At 34.0% G+C, this 20,501-nt stretch overlaps 1 protein-coding gene and 1 pseudogene across 2 annotated transcripts; one reads left to right on the plus strand and one right to left on the minus strand.

Annotated features, from left to right (window-relative positions):
* LOC109096458 overlaps positions 1 to 20,501 on the minus strand; it is a 92,247-nt pseudogene that overhangs the window by 56,780 nt on the left and 14,966 nt on the right.
* On the plus strand, positions 12,222 to 19,350 carry LOC109075358. 2 transcript variants are annotated; one of them, XM_042764302.1, is made up of 7 exons: positions 12,222 to 12,292; positions 12,760 to 12,832; positions 14,168 to 14,344; positions 14,522 to 14,606; positions 16,119 to 16,225; positions 17,957 to 18,149; positions 19,100 to 19,350. In XM_042764302.1, exons 1-7 carry the CDS (start codon positions 12,237 to 12,239, stop codon positions 19,276 to 19,278), a joined length of 870 nt encoding a protein of 289 aa, XP_042620236.1. In that variant the 5' UTR covers positions 12,222 to 12,236; the 3' UTR covers positions 19,279 to 19,350. The 2 variants fall into 2 exon arrangements, with proteins under 2 accessions (XP_042620236.1, XP_042620235.1); XM_042764301.1 differs by lacking the exons at positions 12,222 to 12,292; positions 12,760 to 12,832 and adding an exon at positions 12,924 to 13,942.

Genomic DNA, 20,501 nt, shown 5'->3' on the forward strand with positions numbered 1-20,501 from the left:
AAAATGCTGCTTCAAAGCTGGCATGTGCTAAAATGCTACTTGACAGTACAACAGTCGTTTATGTTAGGAATAAGTTAGCAAAACAGCCACATTCTTTCCGAAGGAGGGACTTACAAATCAAGAAATGAAGAAGAACAATAATTCTCTATTAAAACGTTAAACAGTTTAAACAGTTAAGTATTTAAATACAATTAATAAAAAAAGATTTGCAAAATGTTATTTAAATCATTTTTGAGGCCATTGCAATGTAAAAATTGCCCTTTTACACAAAGCACAAAATACCTTGGAATTAGTTTTTTAACATAATCGTTTAAATAATTATAATTTATAATGAATAAAGATTTAGTACATGAATTCAATTGTGCTGCATTTGCAATGTAAAAATGGCAGTTTTACACTTATTATAATACCATACAATTATGTATTACATTATTATTATTATTATTATTATTATACACATAGTACAATTAAGTGTGCAATATACGTATTTAAATATAATTATTTGAAAAATAATTATTTAAATGATCATTATATTGTATTACATATATTATTATTAAATAATTAAATATTTACATAATTATAATACTGAAAAAAGATTTATAGTATATAGTTCAATTGTGCTGCTATTGTCATGTAAAAACGGCTATTACACATATTGAAACAAATATGTAAATATAAATATGTGTCTCTGTCTTTCACACACACACACACACACACACACACACACACACACACATTAGATTAGCCACTGCTGAAGATTCATTAAGGCAAGTGTCCACAAAAGAAGCCTCTAAACCCAGCCCTCATATCTTCCCTCACCTTCATATTGCCTCAAGCTTAACAAATGCAAATCTCCCCTCCACTACCTTCATCAGATGCCAGACACAGCTTATACCTTCTGAAAAAGCCAAATACCTTTTCCCCTCCTCCCTTCCCGTATGCTGAAAATGGCTCTGTTCCAAACCCTAGTGCGCTGCCTCAGTGTATGCTGCCTACATACATTCCTAACGGACATGAAACCTTAATACATGTTTGGACACTATACATACCTGTAGGCAACCATGGTGAAACAAGTATTGTTAAACTTGTCAAATGCAACTATCGATAGAATTATGCATAGTCAGAAAAGCAAAATATATTGTTTTTTTTAATGTTAAATATATATTTTTTTATATATATATATATATATATATATATATATGTTTAGTCCAATTAACAGTAAAGTTTCCTAAAGTTTCATCTATTTGAACACAGGGTTTTTCTGCAAATTTGGCCTCTGCCAAATTTTGTTCCACCTCTGGCTGTTGAAAAAACTCAGGCAGGCAGTCGCATGCAAGCGTCAGTGAATAGCATTAGGGATTTTTAGTCCAAAAGTGTGCATATTTGGAGAAATACTGATATCTTTATAAATGTTTACTTGATATTTCTTTAAATTTCTATACATTTTTCACTGATTTACTGATGAGCATTTGCTGCTTCCAGTGTTTTCTCAGAGACAATTGAATACACGTCACTCGTATAGTTTTGAATAGGGAAAAATCATCAATCATCTAATAATTAGAACACCTAAAATATGTTGCGTGTGAAAAGTGTTTGTTTCAGCCAGTTGAAGGGTGGGTACAATGTGTGCACACGATCAGGATGGTACCTCTGCCTCGTTTTGAGCCAGGAAAAACCCTGTGAATATATTTTAAAATGTAATTTATTCCTGCTGAATTTTCAGCATCATTACTCCAGTCTTCAGTGTCACATGATCTTCAGAAATCATTCTAATATGCTGATTTCCTGCTCAGTTATCGATTACTATTGTTGCTCAATGATCAATATTGGTTCTTATTATCAATGTTGAAAACTGTTTTTGCTGCTTAATATTTTTATGAAAAATATGAAGCAGCCCAACCATTTTCATGATAAGAAATGTTTCTCGAGCAGCAAATCATCATATTGATTTCTGAAGGATCATGTGACACTGAAGACTGAAGTAATGATGCTGAAAATTCAGCTTTGCATCACAGGAAAAAAATACATTTTAAATATATTCAAATAGAAAACAGTTCCATTAAATTGTAATAATATTTCACAATTTTATTTGTTTTTACTGTATTTTTGATCAAATAAATGCAGCCTTGGTGAGCAAAAGAGACTTTCAAATTATCATATTTTTCTAATCTTAATTATTCCAAACTTTCAGCCAGTGGTGTAAATATGATAACTTGTGCATTTCATGGCATTAATTTATTATTATTATTATTTTTACTTTTCTATAGTTCACTTGCATGGTTTGTTGGGTTTCCATTTGATTTCTAATTTAAAACCTGCACCCTGAAGCAAAACCTGTTGAAAACCACTGACTTAGAAGGAAGCATGATCATACAGTGTACCTTTGGAACAGTGTGGCCATGACGTCTTAAAAAGCAGCCTATGTAGGCAGCTCACTAAGCTGTGAAAGAGAGGCTCTGAGTGTGTGTGCTTTACTCCAGTGAGGACATCGGCATTATTTCAAACACCCACCGGTTCAGCACAAGGGTCAAAGATGACTCAGTTCTTCTGCTGGTGAAGAGGTGCTAAGTGGCAAACCAGGTTCACAGGGGCAACACTGTTTCCCGTGCAGGTATTCAGAGAGAGAGAGAGCGAGCGAGGAAGACCTGAAGACTAATTATGCTGCACTCTTGTTCCGCTGTTAATATTTTACCGAAGCACACAGATGATATGACCTTCGCAATTCATTTTACAAACATTTATGCTTGCTTTCTCTCTGCTTGTCTCCATCTCTCCTTTTTCACGTTTGCCTCTAAATCCAGTTTGCCATGGCAACCGGGCTCAATTTTTGAAAAGTCCTTGCTTTCACCCTGCTTTGTTCAGTGTGGCTGCTTTTCACACCTTTACACAAAGATTCAAAACAGAAGCATCATATGATGACAAACACTGAAGTCCGTAAACAAGGCTGAACCATGTTGAGACTGAATCTTTGGGGTGTTTGACTGAACGGCCTTGCCTCTAAATACTTCCTTAGAAGTTATAATTCACCTTGTGCCATGCTTTTCGATTGATTTGAGTTCATTTTGCGGCCCAAACCTTGAACAATGTGCTCTGCTGCTCTGGTTGAAGCTCTAATTAGATGCAAGGATGAAGAATGAGTATTTAGAAATTCTGTGCTGGATTGCACTACAGGATTGTGACTATAAACAAACGTGATGTAAACACTTGGCCAACAAGCTAACATGCATTTTGCATTGCTCTGGCAGTAACAAAACTGAAGGGGGCGATAAAGCCATCTTAAAACCAGTGTGTCATTTTTCAGGTAACTAGCTATTATTGCATATTTAACTCTACTGAACAACATTGCTCTGTCTGGAAGAGTCTTTGCAGAGACAGAAGATGATCTGAAAGGCAAATCTGGATGTAGAAGATAGTGTTTGCTAGTTGCTATGTTGATAATACATTGCATTCATTATGAATTGCATTTTAGATCGCAACCATGCACAGATGCTTGGATAGCTAGAAACGAATGCTTTACATACTCGTATAAAAAAAATTTCATATGTTTCTGGGCTAACTTAGAAGACAATATCTACACTGGAAGATCGAATGATGATTAAAGTTCAGCATTAACAAAAATTTAATAAAATAAAATACATGAAATAAAACAAAATAAAAGAATAATGTGCATGAAAAACATGCATCCATGCACAAACTATGTTTTCTTTAATTTTCAGTGAATATAAATTGGTGCAAAAAATGTCTTTTTAAAATAGAACAAATTTAAAGTAAATTTTACTAAAATGAATGTGGTTAGAAATTGAAAAAAAAAAAATACTTAAATTAGTAGGCCAGAGATCAGAAACTTCACAAACTCACTTTAATCAACCACAATCAGAATTTACTAAAATATGCAACCAATAAAATACATCAAACAATTCTCTCACATATTTTGTAAATTTATATTATGTATTATAATTTATATTTTATATATATATATATATATATATATATATATATATATATATATATATATATATATATATATATATATATATATATATATATATATATCATTTAGATGTATTTGTATTACATACATTTATTTATTTATTGTATTTTTTATTATTTTATTTACATTTATAATTTATATCATGAAATATATTATTGCAATAAAATGGGCAAAATAATGTGGTTGGAGTAGCTGCACAGCACATCAAAAATACAAACCAAAAAATTGTTAAACACAGTTTTTCATCTTTATGTTTTCAACATTATAAATAATAGTTTGTGTAGTTTTAATGGCTGTTTAGTGCAAATTTATCCGTTCAAGTCATCCTTACTAAGATCATCATAGTTTTGTGCCAAATAAACTTCTTGATTACAGAATTAATTTAAATGACCTATTAATTAAATATAAAATATAATATTAATAAATGACCTATTAATGTAAATAATATCTATAAAAATAATATTAAATGTAAATAATTAAACATTATAGATAATATTAATAATATTATCAATAATATTTAATTTAGAAAGAAATTGCCCCCTTCACTGCAGCTTTATTGTAGTTTGCTACTTTTGTAGCACCTACTTAAAATGAAGAGCATCTTGAAGCTTGGCTGCAGTTTCAAAATACACACACACACACACACACACACACACACACACTCACTCACACTTGGCTTCCTACTGAAGAGTCAGATTAAAATTTTTAATTTGCAGAAGGCTTTGTGTCGGCGGTGAACATTTATTTGATGCTGGAGACAAGCAGATGAGGTCGTGTCAGGTTGACGAATGACCAGTGATGACTACGACAGACACTTTGATTGGTTGAAGTGGGAATAATACATAAACCCTCTCTCTGTCCCTGTCTAATATACACAGAGACTTTGAGATGAAGGCAGAAGAGGACAGAACATGCTGAAGGTAACAGGCGACGTATCTTCCTTCCTCTTAACCCTCATTTCTAGGCTTTCTGAGAGAGTATTGCATAAAAAAAGCTCCTTAATTACATCTTCTGTCAATTGAGAAATGGATTTTACAACATTAAGATTTAAAATAAGGGGGAAGTTGTTCGCCACACCCACTCAGAGCGATTAAAATGACACATTCAATAAGACTCAGTGACTACCTGTCTGTAAGACTGCTTTCACACTAGAGTTTTCTGGCGAGTACCCGAGGCTGTTTGACATCTGAGTTTGATTGGTGTGAAAGTGGTTTTCCAAACTCAGTTCTGCTTAATAAAAGTGGAGTTGAAGGGGTTCATGCAAACTTTGATACGGTTTGCAATCGATATGAAAGCAATCCAGAATAACACAGACTTACAGCAATGATGCCTAGTAAAGCAATTAGAAGCATTGCGTTACCATGCTTTTACCTTGTGGTGTGTTCAAACAGTAGGTGCAACATGAAATTAAGTGCATAAACTTCCTTAAACATGGTAAAATCACTGTAAAAGCTTTTAGTCGCTTACACTAATATCGCATACGTTGTCAGTGTCGTGCGCTTGCTTAGACCTTTGTTGTGATAAACAGTAAAGTGTGTTCAGCTGAATTCAATTTCCGTTTTGTCTGACGGGTATACAAAAAAGGTTAGTAAACCGCGGCAGCGGTCGTGGCAGCGGTCCTGTTAAGCCCTCCTCGTGTGAAGACCAAAGAGTGTAAAGACCATCGACTCTGCCATGGGACTCCACCGGGCAGGGACACCGGCAAGGGATATAAGTTTTGTTTTGATTAATCCTTTTTCCTTCTACTTGCTTCACTTCTGTTTCAGTTTGTATAACTACTTCTTACTATGTGTTTCCACATCCCTACTATCACTACCACTCGCAAACCACGCATCACACAAAGTAGCCAGCGCAATCCTAACAACCTGCACACTCTGCCTATGTCTGCTAATACACTATCTTTTTCTATTGGTCTCTGGAATTGCCAGTCTGTTGTAAACAAAGCCGATTTCATTACTTCTATTATAAGTCATTCAAAGTTAAATCTCATGGCCCTGACAGAGACCTGGATCAAACCAGAGGACACTGCTACACCTGCAGCCCTCTCCAATAATTTCTCATTTTCCCACTCCCCCCGTTTGACTGGAAGAGGTGGAGGTACTGGTCTGCTCATCTCTAATGAATGGAAATTTAATCCTTTACCATCTTTGGGTATCAACACTTCCTTTGAATCTCATTCCGTTACTGTTACCTACCCTCTTAAAATACATTTTGTAGTTATCTATTGACCCCCAGGACCACTAGGTAACTTTTTGGATGAATTAGATGTGCTGCTCTCAACCTTTCCTGAGGATGGTACTCCCCTAGTTATGCTTGGAGATTTCAACATCTACCTAGATAAACCTCTATCTGCTGACTTCCACACTCTGCTTGCCTCTTTTGATCTCAACCGAGTGTCAACTACTGCTACTCACAAATCAGGCAACCAACTGGACCTTATTTACACACGACACTGCTCCACTGATCATGTACTGGTTACTCAACTGCACACCTCAGATCACTTCCTCCTCACTCTTAACCTCAACATGGTTCCTGACACATCATTTACCCCTCCACATGTCATCTTTCGACGTAACCTACGCTCACTCTCACCCTCCCGGCTATCTGCAATGGTCTCATCTTCGCTTCCTTTGCCTAAACTGTTAGCATCTTTTGATGCTAACAGTGCTACTGATACTTTCTGCTCCACTCTTACATCTTGTTTAGACACTGTTTGCCCCTTGTCTTCCAGGCCAGCCCATACCACCCCTTCAGCCCCTTGGTTATCTGATGTTCCACGCGAACACCGTTCTAAGCTTAGAGCTGCTGAAAGGTTGTGGCGCAAATCCAAAAATACTACTGACCTTAATGTGTATCAGTCACTCCTCTCTTCCTTTTCTGCTAATGTCTCCACTGCTAAAAAGACATACTACCATAACAAAATTAACAATTCGTCTAACTCTCGCATGCTTTTTAAAACATTGTCCTCGCTCCTTTGTCCTCCTCCTCCCCCTCCTGCTTCATCTCTAATAGCTGACGACTTGGCCTCGCATACAATCAATAAAATACAAAAACATCAGTGCACAATTTTCCACACCACAATCCATCAAGCACATCTCACAAACAAACATACACTCATTCACATCCTTCTCTTCACTCTCTGAGGCAGAAGTCTCCAAACTCATCCTTTCTAATCATCCTACTACTTGTCCGCTTGATCCTATTCCATCTCATCTCCTTCAAGCCATTTCTCCTGCAGTTGTACCTGCACTCACTCACATCATTAACACATCCCTTCATACAGGTGTTTTCCCCTCATCATTTAGACAGGCTCGTATAACTCCACTCCTTAAAAAAACCCACCCTCAACCCATCTCTTTTAGAGAACTATAGACCAGTTTTCCCTTCTTCCTTTCATTGCAAAAACACTTGAACGAGCTGTATTCAACCAAGTCTCTACCTTTCTCACACAGAACAACCTCCTTGACAGCAACCAATCTGGCTTCAGAAGTGGACATTCAACTGAGACTTCCTTGCTCTCAGTTGTTGAAGCCCTAAGACTGGCAAGAGCGGAATCCAAATCTTCAATACTTATCTTGCTTGATCTATCTGCTGCATTTGACACGGTTAATCACCAGATCCTCCTGTCAACCCTACTGACAAAGGGCATCTCAGGAACCGCACTCCAGTGGTTTGAGTCTTACCTATCAGATAGGTCCTTCAAAGTATCTTGGAGAGGTGAGGTGTCCAAGTCGCAACATCTAACTACTGGGGTGCCTCAGGGCTCAGTTCCTGGACAACTTCTCTTCTCTGTCTACATGGCATCATTAGGTTCTGTGATTCAGAAACATGGCTTTTCATACCACTGCTATGCTGATGACACTCAACTCTACCTCTCATTCCATCCTGATGATCCATAGATAGCTGCTCGCATCTCAGCTTGTCTAACAGACATTTCTTGCTGGATGAAGGACCATCACCTTCAACTCAAACTTGCCAAGACAGAACTGCTTGTGGTTCCAGCAAACCCTTCGTTTCATCATAATTTCACCATCAAGTTAGGCACATCAACCATAACTCCTTCAAAAACAGCCAGAAACCTTGGAGTAATGATTGATGATCAGCTAACTTTCTCAGACCACATTGCTAAAACTGTCCGTTCCTGCAGATTTGCTTTATTCAACATTAAGAAGATCAGGCCCTTTCTTTCCGAACATGCTGCACAACTCCTTGTTCAAACTCTTGTTCTGTCCAGGCTAGACTATTGCAACGCTCTCTTGGCAGGTCTTCCAGCCAGTTCTATCAAACCTTTACAATTAATCCAGAACACGGCAGCAAGATTAATTTTTAATGAGCTGAAAAGAATACACATCACACCTCTATTTATCAATTTGCACTGGCTACCAATAGCTGCTCGCATAAAATTCAAGGCATTGATGTTTGCATACAAAACCACCACTGGCTCTGCACCCCTTTACCTAAATTCATTACTTCATTACTTGTGCCCTCTAGAAGCTTGCATTCTGCAAGTGAACATCGCTTGATTGTGCCATCCCAAAGAAGCACAAAGTCACTTTTACGGACTTTTAAATTAAATGTTCAATCCGAGCAACTCAATCCGAGCAGCTGAGTCCTTAGCCATCTTCAAGAATCGGCTTAAAACACATCTCTTCCATCTTTATTTGACCCTCTAACTTTTTCACTCACTATTCTAATTCTATTTAAAAAAAAAAAAATCTAACTACCTTTCTAATCTTTTTGTATTCTATCTATTTTCTTTTCATTTATTATACAATTATAAAAAAGACCTCTAACACTAGCTTGCTCTATTCTTTTTCTATTCTATCTGTTTTCTTTTTATTTATTATATTATTTAAAAGCCCTTGCTACGTATACTGTGTTTAGGCTAACTGAGACTTGTTATAACACTTATATATATCATTGCTCGTTTGTTGTTTTTGATTGCTTCCATTGTCCTCATTTGTAAGTCGCTTTGGATAAAAGCGTCTGCTAAATGACTAAATGTAATGTACACTACAAAGCAATCATTATCTAAATAAGAAAACGTGCTTAAAAGGTGATTACTTTTAAAACTAAACTGTGCAAGATATAAAGACTGTTCAGAAAAAATATCTTGAATTAGGTTTATTTTTCTTTCCCCAATGGGATTTTTTTTTGCTTTATCTTAAATAAAAAATAAGAAAGAAAGAAAGAAAGAAAGAAAGAAAGAAAGAAAGAAAGAACCTCAGATTTATGCATACAACAAGAAAAAATATATAAAGACTTCAGAAAAATATCTTGAATTAAGAAAGAAAGAAAGAAAGAAAGAAAATCTCAGATTTATATAATCTGTGGTCAAATATCATGAATTATGTATCTTTTTCTTATAGGCAAATTATTTGTCTTTTTCTTGAATAAAAAGCTCAGAAAAAAGTACTAAAGTATTCTATACTAAATTCTTCTATCCTTTTACAAAATAAGCCCCCAACCAAAGAAATGCCCAGTTTTAAATAATATAAATATACAATATATAAATAATATATCATCAGTGTTGTTTTTGGCAGCCCTTTTAGTTTTAGTCTTAGTCTTTTGGACGAAAATGCTTTTTAGTTTTAGTCACGTTTTAGTCGACGAAAACACAAAAAAGGTTTTAGTCAAGTTTTAGTCAATTTTAGTAAAAAACAAAAAAAGTAGTCTTTAACAAATTAATTTAGGTTAAAAAGTATTGGAAATGGACTTAGGTTTGACAGGTTGTAACGAGTGTTGCAATTCATAAAACAACAGTTAACCTTAAAATCACTGATCATTTGTTTCTTCAGTTTTAAATTCCAGTTATTGTGCGTTTGATGCCAATTCATAGTCCCTGTGATGTGTGTGATCTAACAGGCACACGCTAGCGAGTCGTTTAAAAACAGCAACAAACATAAAATACAAATACACAAAATAAAGTCATTGTATGCAAATCCACAGCCTTTTATCTACAGATCAAGCATCATAACGTGAATATATCATATTGGAGAGTTTTACCGTGCATCCTGCTGTAACCGGACGAGGCGCGCGCGCTGTTTGAATAATGAATGGAGAATGATTGACAGCCGCAGAGAAGGGAAAACGAGTTTCCATAAACTTTAATTTAATGATGTAAATCAGGGATCTCCAACCCTGCTCCTGGAGATCTACCGTCCTGCAGACTTCAGATCCAACCCTTCTCCAACACACCTGTCTGGAATTATCAAGTAGCCCTGAACACCTTGATTAGCTGCTTCAGGTGTGTTTGATTGGGGTTGGAGCTGAAATCTGCAGGACAGTAGCTCTCCAGGAGCAGGGTTGGGGATCCCTGATGTAAATAAACTTCTGTACCTCACATTAAGCTATGGAATGGCTTCAGATGACTTTGTGAAATTATAATCAGACCCAAGTCACCCAAACTGACGTGAAAAAAGCGGGAGGTGCTGAAAAGCGCGCTGTTTGCATAACTTACTTTCGAAAAAATATCAGCGTGATGAACCTTCAGGTGCCGCTTGAGGTTGGTGGTATTCTTCCCACCTACCCAGGTGAAAAAAAAGTGTACTTTAGTGCACTAAAAATACACTTAAGTACAAGAAAGTACATTTGTAGTACTTTCATATTTTTTGTGCTAAAAACAACTGTAAAAATAATACACTATTAATACACTAATTAAAAGTATATTTTTACTTTAGTAGTACTTAAGTGTAATTAATAAAGTATACTAAATACCATTTATATTTTAAATGTATTTTTAGTGCATAAAAAAAAAATATACTTTTGAAAAAATAGACAGAAGAGTTTTTTTAGTGTATTTCTTACAAGTACATTTTTTAACGCATTAAAAATAGTTCATTGTTAGTGTACTTTTACATAGCTATTAAAGTACACTAGCAATGAACTATTTTTAATGTGTTAAAATGTACTTGTAAGAAATACACTAAAAAACTCTTCTGTCTATTTTTTCAAAAGTATATTTTTTTTATGCACTAAAAATACATTTTTTAAAAATAAGGCTTTTAGTATACTTTATTAATTACACTTAATTACTATTTAAATTAAAACATACTTTTAATTAGTGTTTTTACAGTTGTTTTTAGCACAAAAAATAAGAATGTTATACAAATTACTTTCTTGTAATTAAGTGTTTTTTTAGTGCACTCAAGTACACTTTATTTTCACCAAGTGAAAATACTAAAGTAGTACTTAAGTGTAATTAAGAAAGTATACTAAATACCATTGATATTTTAAATGTATTTTTAGTGCATATAAATAAGATATACTATTGAAAAATTACACACAGAATAGTTTTATTACTGTATTTCTTACAAGTACATTTTTAACGCTTTAATAATAGTTCATTGTTAGTTCATTGTTAGTGTACTTTTAGATAGTTTAAATTAAATTATTTCAACAGAAATATGTTAGAAATGTATTCACAAATGCGCTATTTAAGTACACTATATAAATATACTAAATAGCACTAACACTGAAATTTATTTTAAGTGTAATTAGATAGTTAACCTAAATTAATTTAGTTTACAATATATTAGCAATAGGTTAAATTAATTGTGCTACTTAAGTATACTTAAATACACTAAATATTAAATTGATATAGTACACATATTCAGAAGTGTTTTGCATTGAAAAAGCATGCAGCGATCACAGCGATTAACAGATGGATTTCCATAAATATAGTATAACTTGTAGGTGCTTATGCTATACTATAAATGCACTACTATCACATTAAGTATGTTACTTAAAAGTGTACTTTTATTGCTATACAAAATTGCAATATGATTGTTTTCCAAATTTATTGTCAATAAAAAGAAAACAGATATTTAAATAGTTTCATAATTTCACAGTAACCAAAAACAATTCACTTAACACTGTCTGTGAGTTAATATTTAGAACAGGCATGACAACTGTATTTTTCTGACTGTTTGCTTTGTATTGCATAACATTTTATGAAAAAAAAAAAAACAACAACTTGCAAGCTTGGAGGATAAGCGAATAGAATAGACTTTTGTGCGCCATCATTGCATATCTGGTTGATTACGATTCTCAAATATATTTTATGCTTTTAAAAAAAACTGACACACATCACCATTGAATAGTTTGTGACACTCTGAGCGGGCTTTATCCTCAAATCAAAAGTTTTTATTTTTTATTTTTTAAATAAGTCGTAGCCAATCAGACGTCTATAACAATTTCGGCCAATCACAATTGGGCCACAGTCCGTTACACTGGCGCGAAATGTATGAGAAGATGGCGAACGTCAAGGCAGCAGGAGCTAACGTTAGCGCTCCACCAAGAGTAAGTATAAGTTGTTGAATTTGATAACATGCACGAACTATTAATGATTAAATGCAGTTTAGTACTGACGTTTGTTCAGTAAGTTGGATAAATACTTAATTCATCTTCAGTAATTTTGGTTCACATGTTAAAATGACAGTCAAAATGAGTGTGCTGCCTGACTTAAAGATGCTGCAGCCAGATAACTTTATTACAACATGACATTATTATTTTTTTTTATATATATATATAACGTTAATATCCCCTTGTCTGTCTTGCTATGACACAGAAACGTTTCAGAACGCTGGCCCCTCTTTGCCATAAGGGAGGGGTCGTAACGTAGGCTAATCGACAAGGAATGCTTTTTACATTTGATTTTTTAAAATACAATCATGTTTTTTTTTTTCTAAAATGCAAACTCAAGTTTTTTGTTTGCAAGTGAAAATGTATTAAGAATGCTGTGCAATGTGTTTTTGTCTTTGTTCTAGAAAAAAAAACACTTTAGAAAGTTCTGATGACGAAACAGACATTGAGATGAAGCGAAAATATGAAAAAGCAAAAGTAAGTATTTACTGTAATATTGCTCAAAAAAAATATTTTTTAACTAATATATAATTGCCCTAATGTTTATGATTTTGCAGTCCTAGGATAAAATGTCCTCTTAATGATTATTAAAGAGATATTAAAAAATGAAAGATGCATGGTATTGTTTAAATATCAGTGGTTTGTATACAGATGTCCTGTTGGCCCTTCGTTTTTTTTAACCTTTATTTAACAAGAAAAGTCCAATTGAGTTAAAATAACTCTTCTCACAGGGAGTCCTGGCCAAGACAGGCAGCCAAAAAAGTTGCAAATTAAAAACATAAAAAAAGACAGGACAAAAATTACAATACACAGCAAAGCTCTATGTATACAATACACATTTAACTTAAGTAAAAACAAACATATCATTTAAATAGTACCTAGTTAAAACAAGTACACCGTTCATTCAGAGATGTCTTTAAGAGGTTTTAAAAGTACTAATAGATTGAAGTGATTCTAAATTTAAGGTGTTTTGAAGTTCATTCCAGACACTTGGTGCATATAATGAAAAAGCTTTTTTTCCAAGTTCTTTTTTTGTTAATGGAATAACTAATAACAGTTTTTTTTGACGACCTTGTCCTATAAACACTATTTTGTTAAATAAGTAAATTTGAAATGTAAAGGGGTAATTTACCCATTAGTGCTTTAAAAGTAAAAATTAACAGATGGAATTTTCTTCTAAGAGAAAGAGGGAAGGCCATTGTACAGTTTCATACAGAGTGCAGTGGTGAGTCCTAGCTGCCTACATCTGTAATGAAACGAAAGGCAGAGTGATATAGTACATCTGATTTTTTTAATAAAAATGATGTAGAATGCATATAAATTAAATCACCATAATGATTTATGTTAGTTGTTTTGTACTAATGATAGTAGTTTTGTATGTTGTATATAACTGAGTTTTTATTTGGTCCAGAGACAAAAAAAATTGCAAAAGAGAGGATCCTCACTCAGTTGAAGGATACACTGAGGAAACCACTCCACTCCACTCCATGCAGAACCAATCCATTACATAGTGAGGAGGAAGTTGAATCCAAAACGGTGGACACAAATGTGGATTTGTTTAATTACCCAGGGAATTCTCAATCAACCGTATGTCGTTTCAAACCCTAAGCAATGAACACAAACTTTTGGACTGCGTAGTCAACCTAATGTATTTTTAAAAGTAATGTTTAGGCAGATAATACAAATTATAAGATCTATGGTATTGTTTAAATGTTATTTGTTTATAGACTATATACAGATGTCCAGTTGTCCCTTTGCTGTTTTATATGTTGTATTTTATTGAGTTTTTATTTCTTTTTGAATTCGGTTCAGAGACAAAAAAAGGTTGGAAAGGAGAGGATCCTCACTCAGTTGAAGGATACACTGAGGAAACCACTCCACTCTGATCCACGCAGAACCAATCCGTTACATAGTGAGGAGGAAGTTCAAGCCGAAACCGTGGACACAAATGTGGATTTGTTCGATTACCCAGAGAATTTTCAACCAACCGTATGTCATTTCAGACAATACACCAAAAAAAAACAAACATTTGGACTGTGTTATAGTTATTCTAATGTATTTTTAATCATATTCTTTCAGGTTCTCCAAAGCGTTTTTTTTTTGCAAGTAGAACATTACCATGCAAATCATTTTTATTTGAAATTGTATTTATTGTTTTAAATATAGGATACCTTAGATGCTGCTGAGGCAAGTGGAGAGAGCGTGGAACAGCCATTATTTGTCAGGGGTGAAGTGTTGAAAGCTTTGAAAGGTACAGTATAAAATACCTGAAATGAGTTGTGCTAAGGGATGCTATGTTGATAATTATGTCTTAAATATACTATATATACAATAATACATTTGTGATTGTAATTTTCTATTGACTTGATTTGTATTTAAAGCAGTAAAAAGTGGTTGTACTGTATTTCATTTCTTTAGATATATTCTGAGCATTAAGCATTTACAATCTTTGTAATCATTCTAAGCAGCCATCTTTCTTCATAACTTTTTTAATAGAAATCTTTTCGACACCTCTAGAAATCTCAACTGTGGCGTTTGACATCTTGTTCCTACCCCACTTACGATGTGTTTTTACACGTATTACCTGTGGTGTGCATCAGGAGTGGAGCGGTACATATATTCGTATTGAACCAATTTGGTACAAGGGTCACGGCTTTGGTGCACGCATTTACACAGAAAATACACTGCAAAGCGGAACTATTGTTAGATACGCATATTCTTTGGGGACACATAATATGTGACGCGCGTCCTATTCGCTTTGGACTAATGTCAAACTTGACGCAAATTTTAAGCATTTCTTTGTTTGCGTTGATTACAATGCTGGAGTGTGTGTGTGCTCGCACGCGCGGTAGGGGGTAGAGAGAGAAAATATATAGTGTGTTCACCGTAGCACAAGAGAGATCGAGACAGAGAAGCAATTTGTCCTCGAGTGTCACAAATACAGTTCAGTAAGAGACCTTTACTTCAACTAAATCACCAACGTTATACTGTATGCCACAGCCTGAGAGACAGCAGGTGAATGTGTATGTGTGTGTCTGAACTCAGTGCGTTTCCCTACTGTCCATCACAGTGACTCACAGTGGTGTGTGTGTGTGTATATATAAAAAAAAATATGTGTGTGTGTGTGTGTGTGTGTGTTAAAACACGGTGGTTAATTAAGGAAAACAAACAAATTGATCTGAAATATAGTAAATTATTTTAAAATTCATTCAGGTAAAATTATCAAACAACAATGTCTTAATTAATTAATTTATTAATAAACAAATTATATAAAACTATTGTCAGTGCACTACAAATAGTCATTTCTGTAATTTGGCGGGTCATATATCATTTTTTAAGGTTTTTGTTTCCCGTGTGCCTTTTCTTTGCCTTTTTCCTTTTCAGAATGGAGCTGCGTTGGAGTGTTTGATAGTATTTTGGGTGCTTTCATATCGCTAAAATTTGCAGAAACGGGACTGTCAAAACCTTGACATTCCTATTATCCGGGAGTTATGTCATTAAATTGGAGTAAACTCACTGGCTTTGCATATCCCGTGCGAATGCACATAACAAAATTCATGTGGGGGGGCAGTTTCAAAATCACTCATCATCCCCAGATAATACTAATCCCGTGCAAATAGGGGCTTTAGAGAAAACAACATATACTCAAGCTGCAGTTTAGTTTAACTTGACTGTCATAATTGGTATGTCCTCAAAATCTGTTAGTTATAGTACATTTTAAACTTTAAACTATATAAAATACATTTCCTCTTTTTTTTTGCAGAAATTCCCACCTTAGTGCAGTGTGTCAAGGAACTAATATCCTCAATGAACAGAGGGATCGATACAGCAAGCACAAGCTCAGGGTCCTCCAGCTCAGCCCAAGAGATGGTATGTTATTGTATGTGTTTTCTGAAATACTAATCATTCAAAACAAAAATTGTAATAACAATGCTGTGAGAATGTATTAACGGATCAAACAGCGCTGACGTGGCATCCACAGATCAGCAACAATTGACCTTTGATTTACTGTGGTAGCACTAACTACAACCATGAAGTTTGGCAGTAATAGTCAGGAACAGATTCTCATCTAACTTGTAAATTTTAGTGTTTTTTAATTAAGTTTGGTCTAGTTAGTATTATTTTTTCTGTTTGTTTTTTAATGCAGTTCAAAAAAACATTGTACAGTCAGAATTGCAATATATACAAAATGGAGAAAACGAACAAACAAAAATATTTATTTATATATATATATATATATATATATATATATATATGAACGGTAATGTTATGTCATGACTGACAGCTGTGATTTGCAGCTTCTCTAAACAAAGTAGTCAGTTAGGCAACAACAGTGCTGCCCTCAAATGTTAATCTGAACTAAAATAAACCTTATTGTAGGCTACTACAATATTATATTTCATTTTTTTCAAGGAGCTGTTTTTGTTTATATATGCTCCTAAAAAAAAAAAAATTGAGCAATGATGGAGCTATAAGTAAAAAAAAAAAAAAAAAAAAAAAATCATACTTATGTTGTTAGTTTTAATGAAAAAATAATTAAAAATAAATAAAAGAAATTTCTCTGGCATTTCTTTCTTTTTGCTGTAGCCTATTGAAAACGTACCGAACCGTGACACAAGTGTATCGTATCGAACAGAACCGTCCATTTTGTGAACCGTTACACCCCTACTTTGTATGTACGTCCTGGCATTATAACGATAGAGTGGTGAGATACGAACGCTATCTGTTTAATGATGTAAATTAAACGTCAGTACATTGACACATTGATGTTAATGCTAATAACCATAACGCATTGCTCATTATAAACGTGGGATTATGAATTATATTGAGAACATCGTACAGATAAAACATGCAGTATTGTAACTTACCCTGAGTTACATTAGTCGCATTTATCATGAAGCATGCAAGTGATTTGCAAAGATTAATTTAAAGGTTAATAAACCGTCACACTTACTACTTCTGGAGGTGCAGCAAGAACACAAATAGTTGGTACTGATTCTTTTTTTCAGCAGCAGCTTCTTAGCAAAACCAGCGATATACTGACCCTCGTTTATAAAGCAGTCTGGTGATAAATGATTCGCCCAAACATGAAAGCATTGATGTTGATTTTGTGGAATATTCCCTTTGAAAACAAAACTCAGCCACTGCATCTTCAGTTCAAATTTAGGAACATCAAAATGTCTGATGTGTTCGTTATTACCGGTAATTAGCCTACACACCATTTTGCTCCAACGTATCAACATGTTGGACTATGATGACAGCTCAAGCTCGTTCAGGGCGGGTCTGTGTTGAAACGCTGCTGTCAATCAACAATCGAGGGAGGGGGATTGATATAGTGAAGTCACAATATCAAACTGCTCAATATAATGAAGGGGAACAATGAATAAATTGAAACAAAACCACTGGATGGAATTTTTATCAATATATGATGGTTATGTATAGGCACTGCCTAATTGTAAAATGATTGACAGGTATTGTAGCCAGTGTTCAGTCTAGAGATTACATTTTTTACAGACCCTACTAGAATGTTTTGTTTGTTTGTTTGTTTGTTTGTTTGTTTTTGGTATGTTAATGTGATTTTTTTTTTTTTTCTTTACATAGATTTCTCTGGGCAACATGGCTGTCCAAGTCAACAAAACCTGCTTTAGGAGATTGAATAGGAGCAGAATGTCCCTGTTCACTCAAGAGTTAGCTGTTTTGTTGTTTGGGAGGGAGGTTCTGGGTTCATCAAGCCTCACTGGGAATAGGTCCCAAAAAGAAAGGCTGAACCCAGAAAAAATGAATGCACTTATCGGTTTGTATAAGATTTATATTTTTTATATTTCATTATAGTCCTTTCTCAGCTGAAATTTTAAATAGTAGTGTAAAATATGTTATAAAAAATAATTGACTTAAAGGATAGCATGTATCATACTATATGTGCATGCGCAAACTTCAGAGATTGTGAACCTTATTTTATCACAGCAAGAAAACAATACAAACAGCATATCACAATAAAGATAATTTAATTTAACCAAATCTTAAAGTTAAGTAACGTTTCAAATTATTAAATGAAAGGTTTGGGCAAAACGGTACAGTAAACAATTGCTTCTATTTCATGCACTTACATTAGGATTCAATCCTCAATAATTATACATCAAATTAAAGTAGTTTAAATAACATAATAGGCCATAGAGGATTCTTCAAAAATAACCACTGATTATCTTAAGAACGAGTTGTATCCAGCATGATTGAGTAATTTAACTGCATACTGTAGACAAAAGCATATGTTAATCACAAAAAAAACTTATTTAAAGAATAATTAAAATAAATCTAAATCATCTTGATTATTTCTCTGGGAGTATTGGAGCAGCTTGCTTCTACTCATTCATAGTGCTGACAATCACATCGATAAGTTAATATTAAACATTAAAATGGAGGATGGCATGGTAGGGCATCATTATAAATAAACTATTTCATATATTGATATTTATTGCTAAGTTCAGCTAGTTTAGCTTTCTTCACAAAACTGCCGACAGTAATGCAGCCATCCTTTACTACAAAACAGATATGATCACACAGACTGTGAAAAAGGTCTCTTTTTGCCTAGAAAATCATTGTGTGTCTATATTCTAGCAAGCTTTATATCCTATAAGCATAAGGTGGATATTATGAATAATTTTGTGGCTATTCATAAAGCACTAATGTACTAATGTTTTTTTTTTTTTTTTTTTTTTTTTTTTTTTTTTTTTTTTTTTTCGGCAGACACTGTCATATCTGAGTTTCCGGGCACGTCACAGTCCGAGGTTAGAGCCGTAATACGGCGAAAGTGCAATAACGAAAGTTTTGTTTCAAAAAAAAAAAAACACTGTAAAGGTAATTTTTTGTTGTTGTTGGGAAAGGAATGTGAAAGTAAAGAAGAAATTTGTGTTTTGTTCATATAAGATATGTACAGTAATCTGTAGTTTAATCATTTTATTAAAGGGTTAGTTCACCCAAAAATTGAAAAGTTCTTTGTATTTATATTCACCCGCGTGTTGTTCTAAACCCTTAAGACTTCCATTAACATCGCATCACAAAATATTATATTTATGATGGAATCTGAGCGCTGGATAAGTCTTCCATTGACTTCCAAGGGGCTTAAACTTGCTCGATCAGAAATCGTATTAAGACATTGTTTGAAATTGTCTAAGTGACTCCAGTGGCTCAACCATCCATTTATCAAGCGACGAGAATAGTTTTTTTGTGCCAAAAACAAACAAAAATAACGAATTTATTCCAATATCCATTTACTCGTGTTGTGCTTGAAAGTTGTTTACGTAGTGTATCTGCGCGAGCTTCTGGGTTCTACGTCACCAGGCGTCACACACATGACCTGCGTTGGCCAATAGTGAGCCTGTGTGGTGACGTAGAACCCAGAAGCGCTGCGCAGATAGACTACGTAAACAACTTTGAAGCACAACACTAGTAAATGGATATTGGAATAAATTCGTTATTTTTGTTTGTTTTTGGCGCAGAAAAAGTATTCTCGATGGTTGAGCCACTGAAGTCACTTGGACTATTTTAAACAATGTCTATATGTTTTCTGATCGAGCAAGTTTAAGCCCCTTGGAAGTCAATGGAAGACTTATCCAGCGCTCAGATTACATCATAAATATAATATTTTGTTATGCAATTATAAATGGAAGCCATACGGGGTTAGAACAACACGCAAGTGAGTAAAAACTGAGATCATTTTGATTTTGGGGTGAACTCCTTTAATGCTTTTAGTTTAAGCTTGCCACTTGTGTTATTTTGTTTCCCAACAGTCTGTTTGGACTTTAATAATGTTTAAAAAAAAATAAAGTGTTTTTTAAGAAAGAGATGCTTTTTGTTTGTACACATACCATTCCTCCTGTATCCTTTTAAGCTATAGGTGTTTTCATTTACATGAATTACATTTACCGGTTATTTTTATCAGATGCATTACATCTAACTTTAAAATGATTATTGTATTAAACGCCTTCATCAATGGTGGACAATTTTAACATTTACATTTTAACAGTATAACTTCAGCATAAATGAGGCAGAAAATGCTACTGATAACACAGTAATAGTGTACTTGACTAAAAAAAAAAAACCATTAACATTTAAATGTTTTATAAAAGTACTTTTGACATAGTTAAAA

Source organism: Cyprinus carpio, chromosome A9, assembly GCF_018340385.1.
Source record: "Cyprinus carpio isolate SPL01 chromosome A9, ASM1834038v1, whole genome shotgun sequence".
In the NCBI taxonomy this organism is placed as follows: domain Eukaryota; kingdom Metazoa; phylum Chordata; class Actinopteri; order Cypriniformes; family Cyprinidae; genus Cyprinus; species Cyprinus carpio.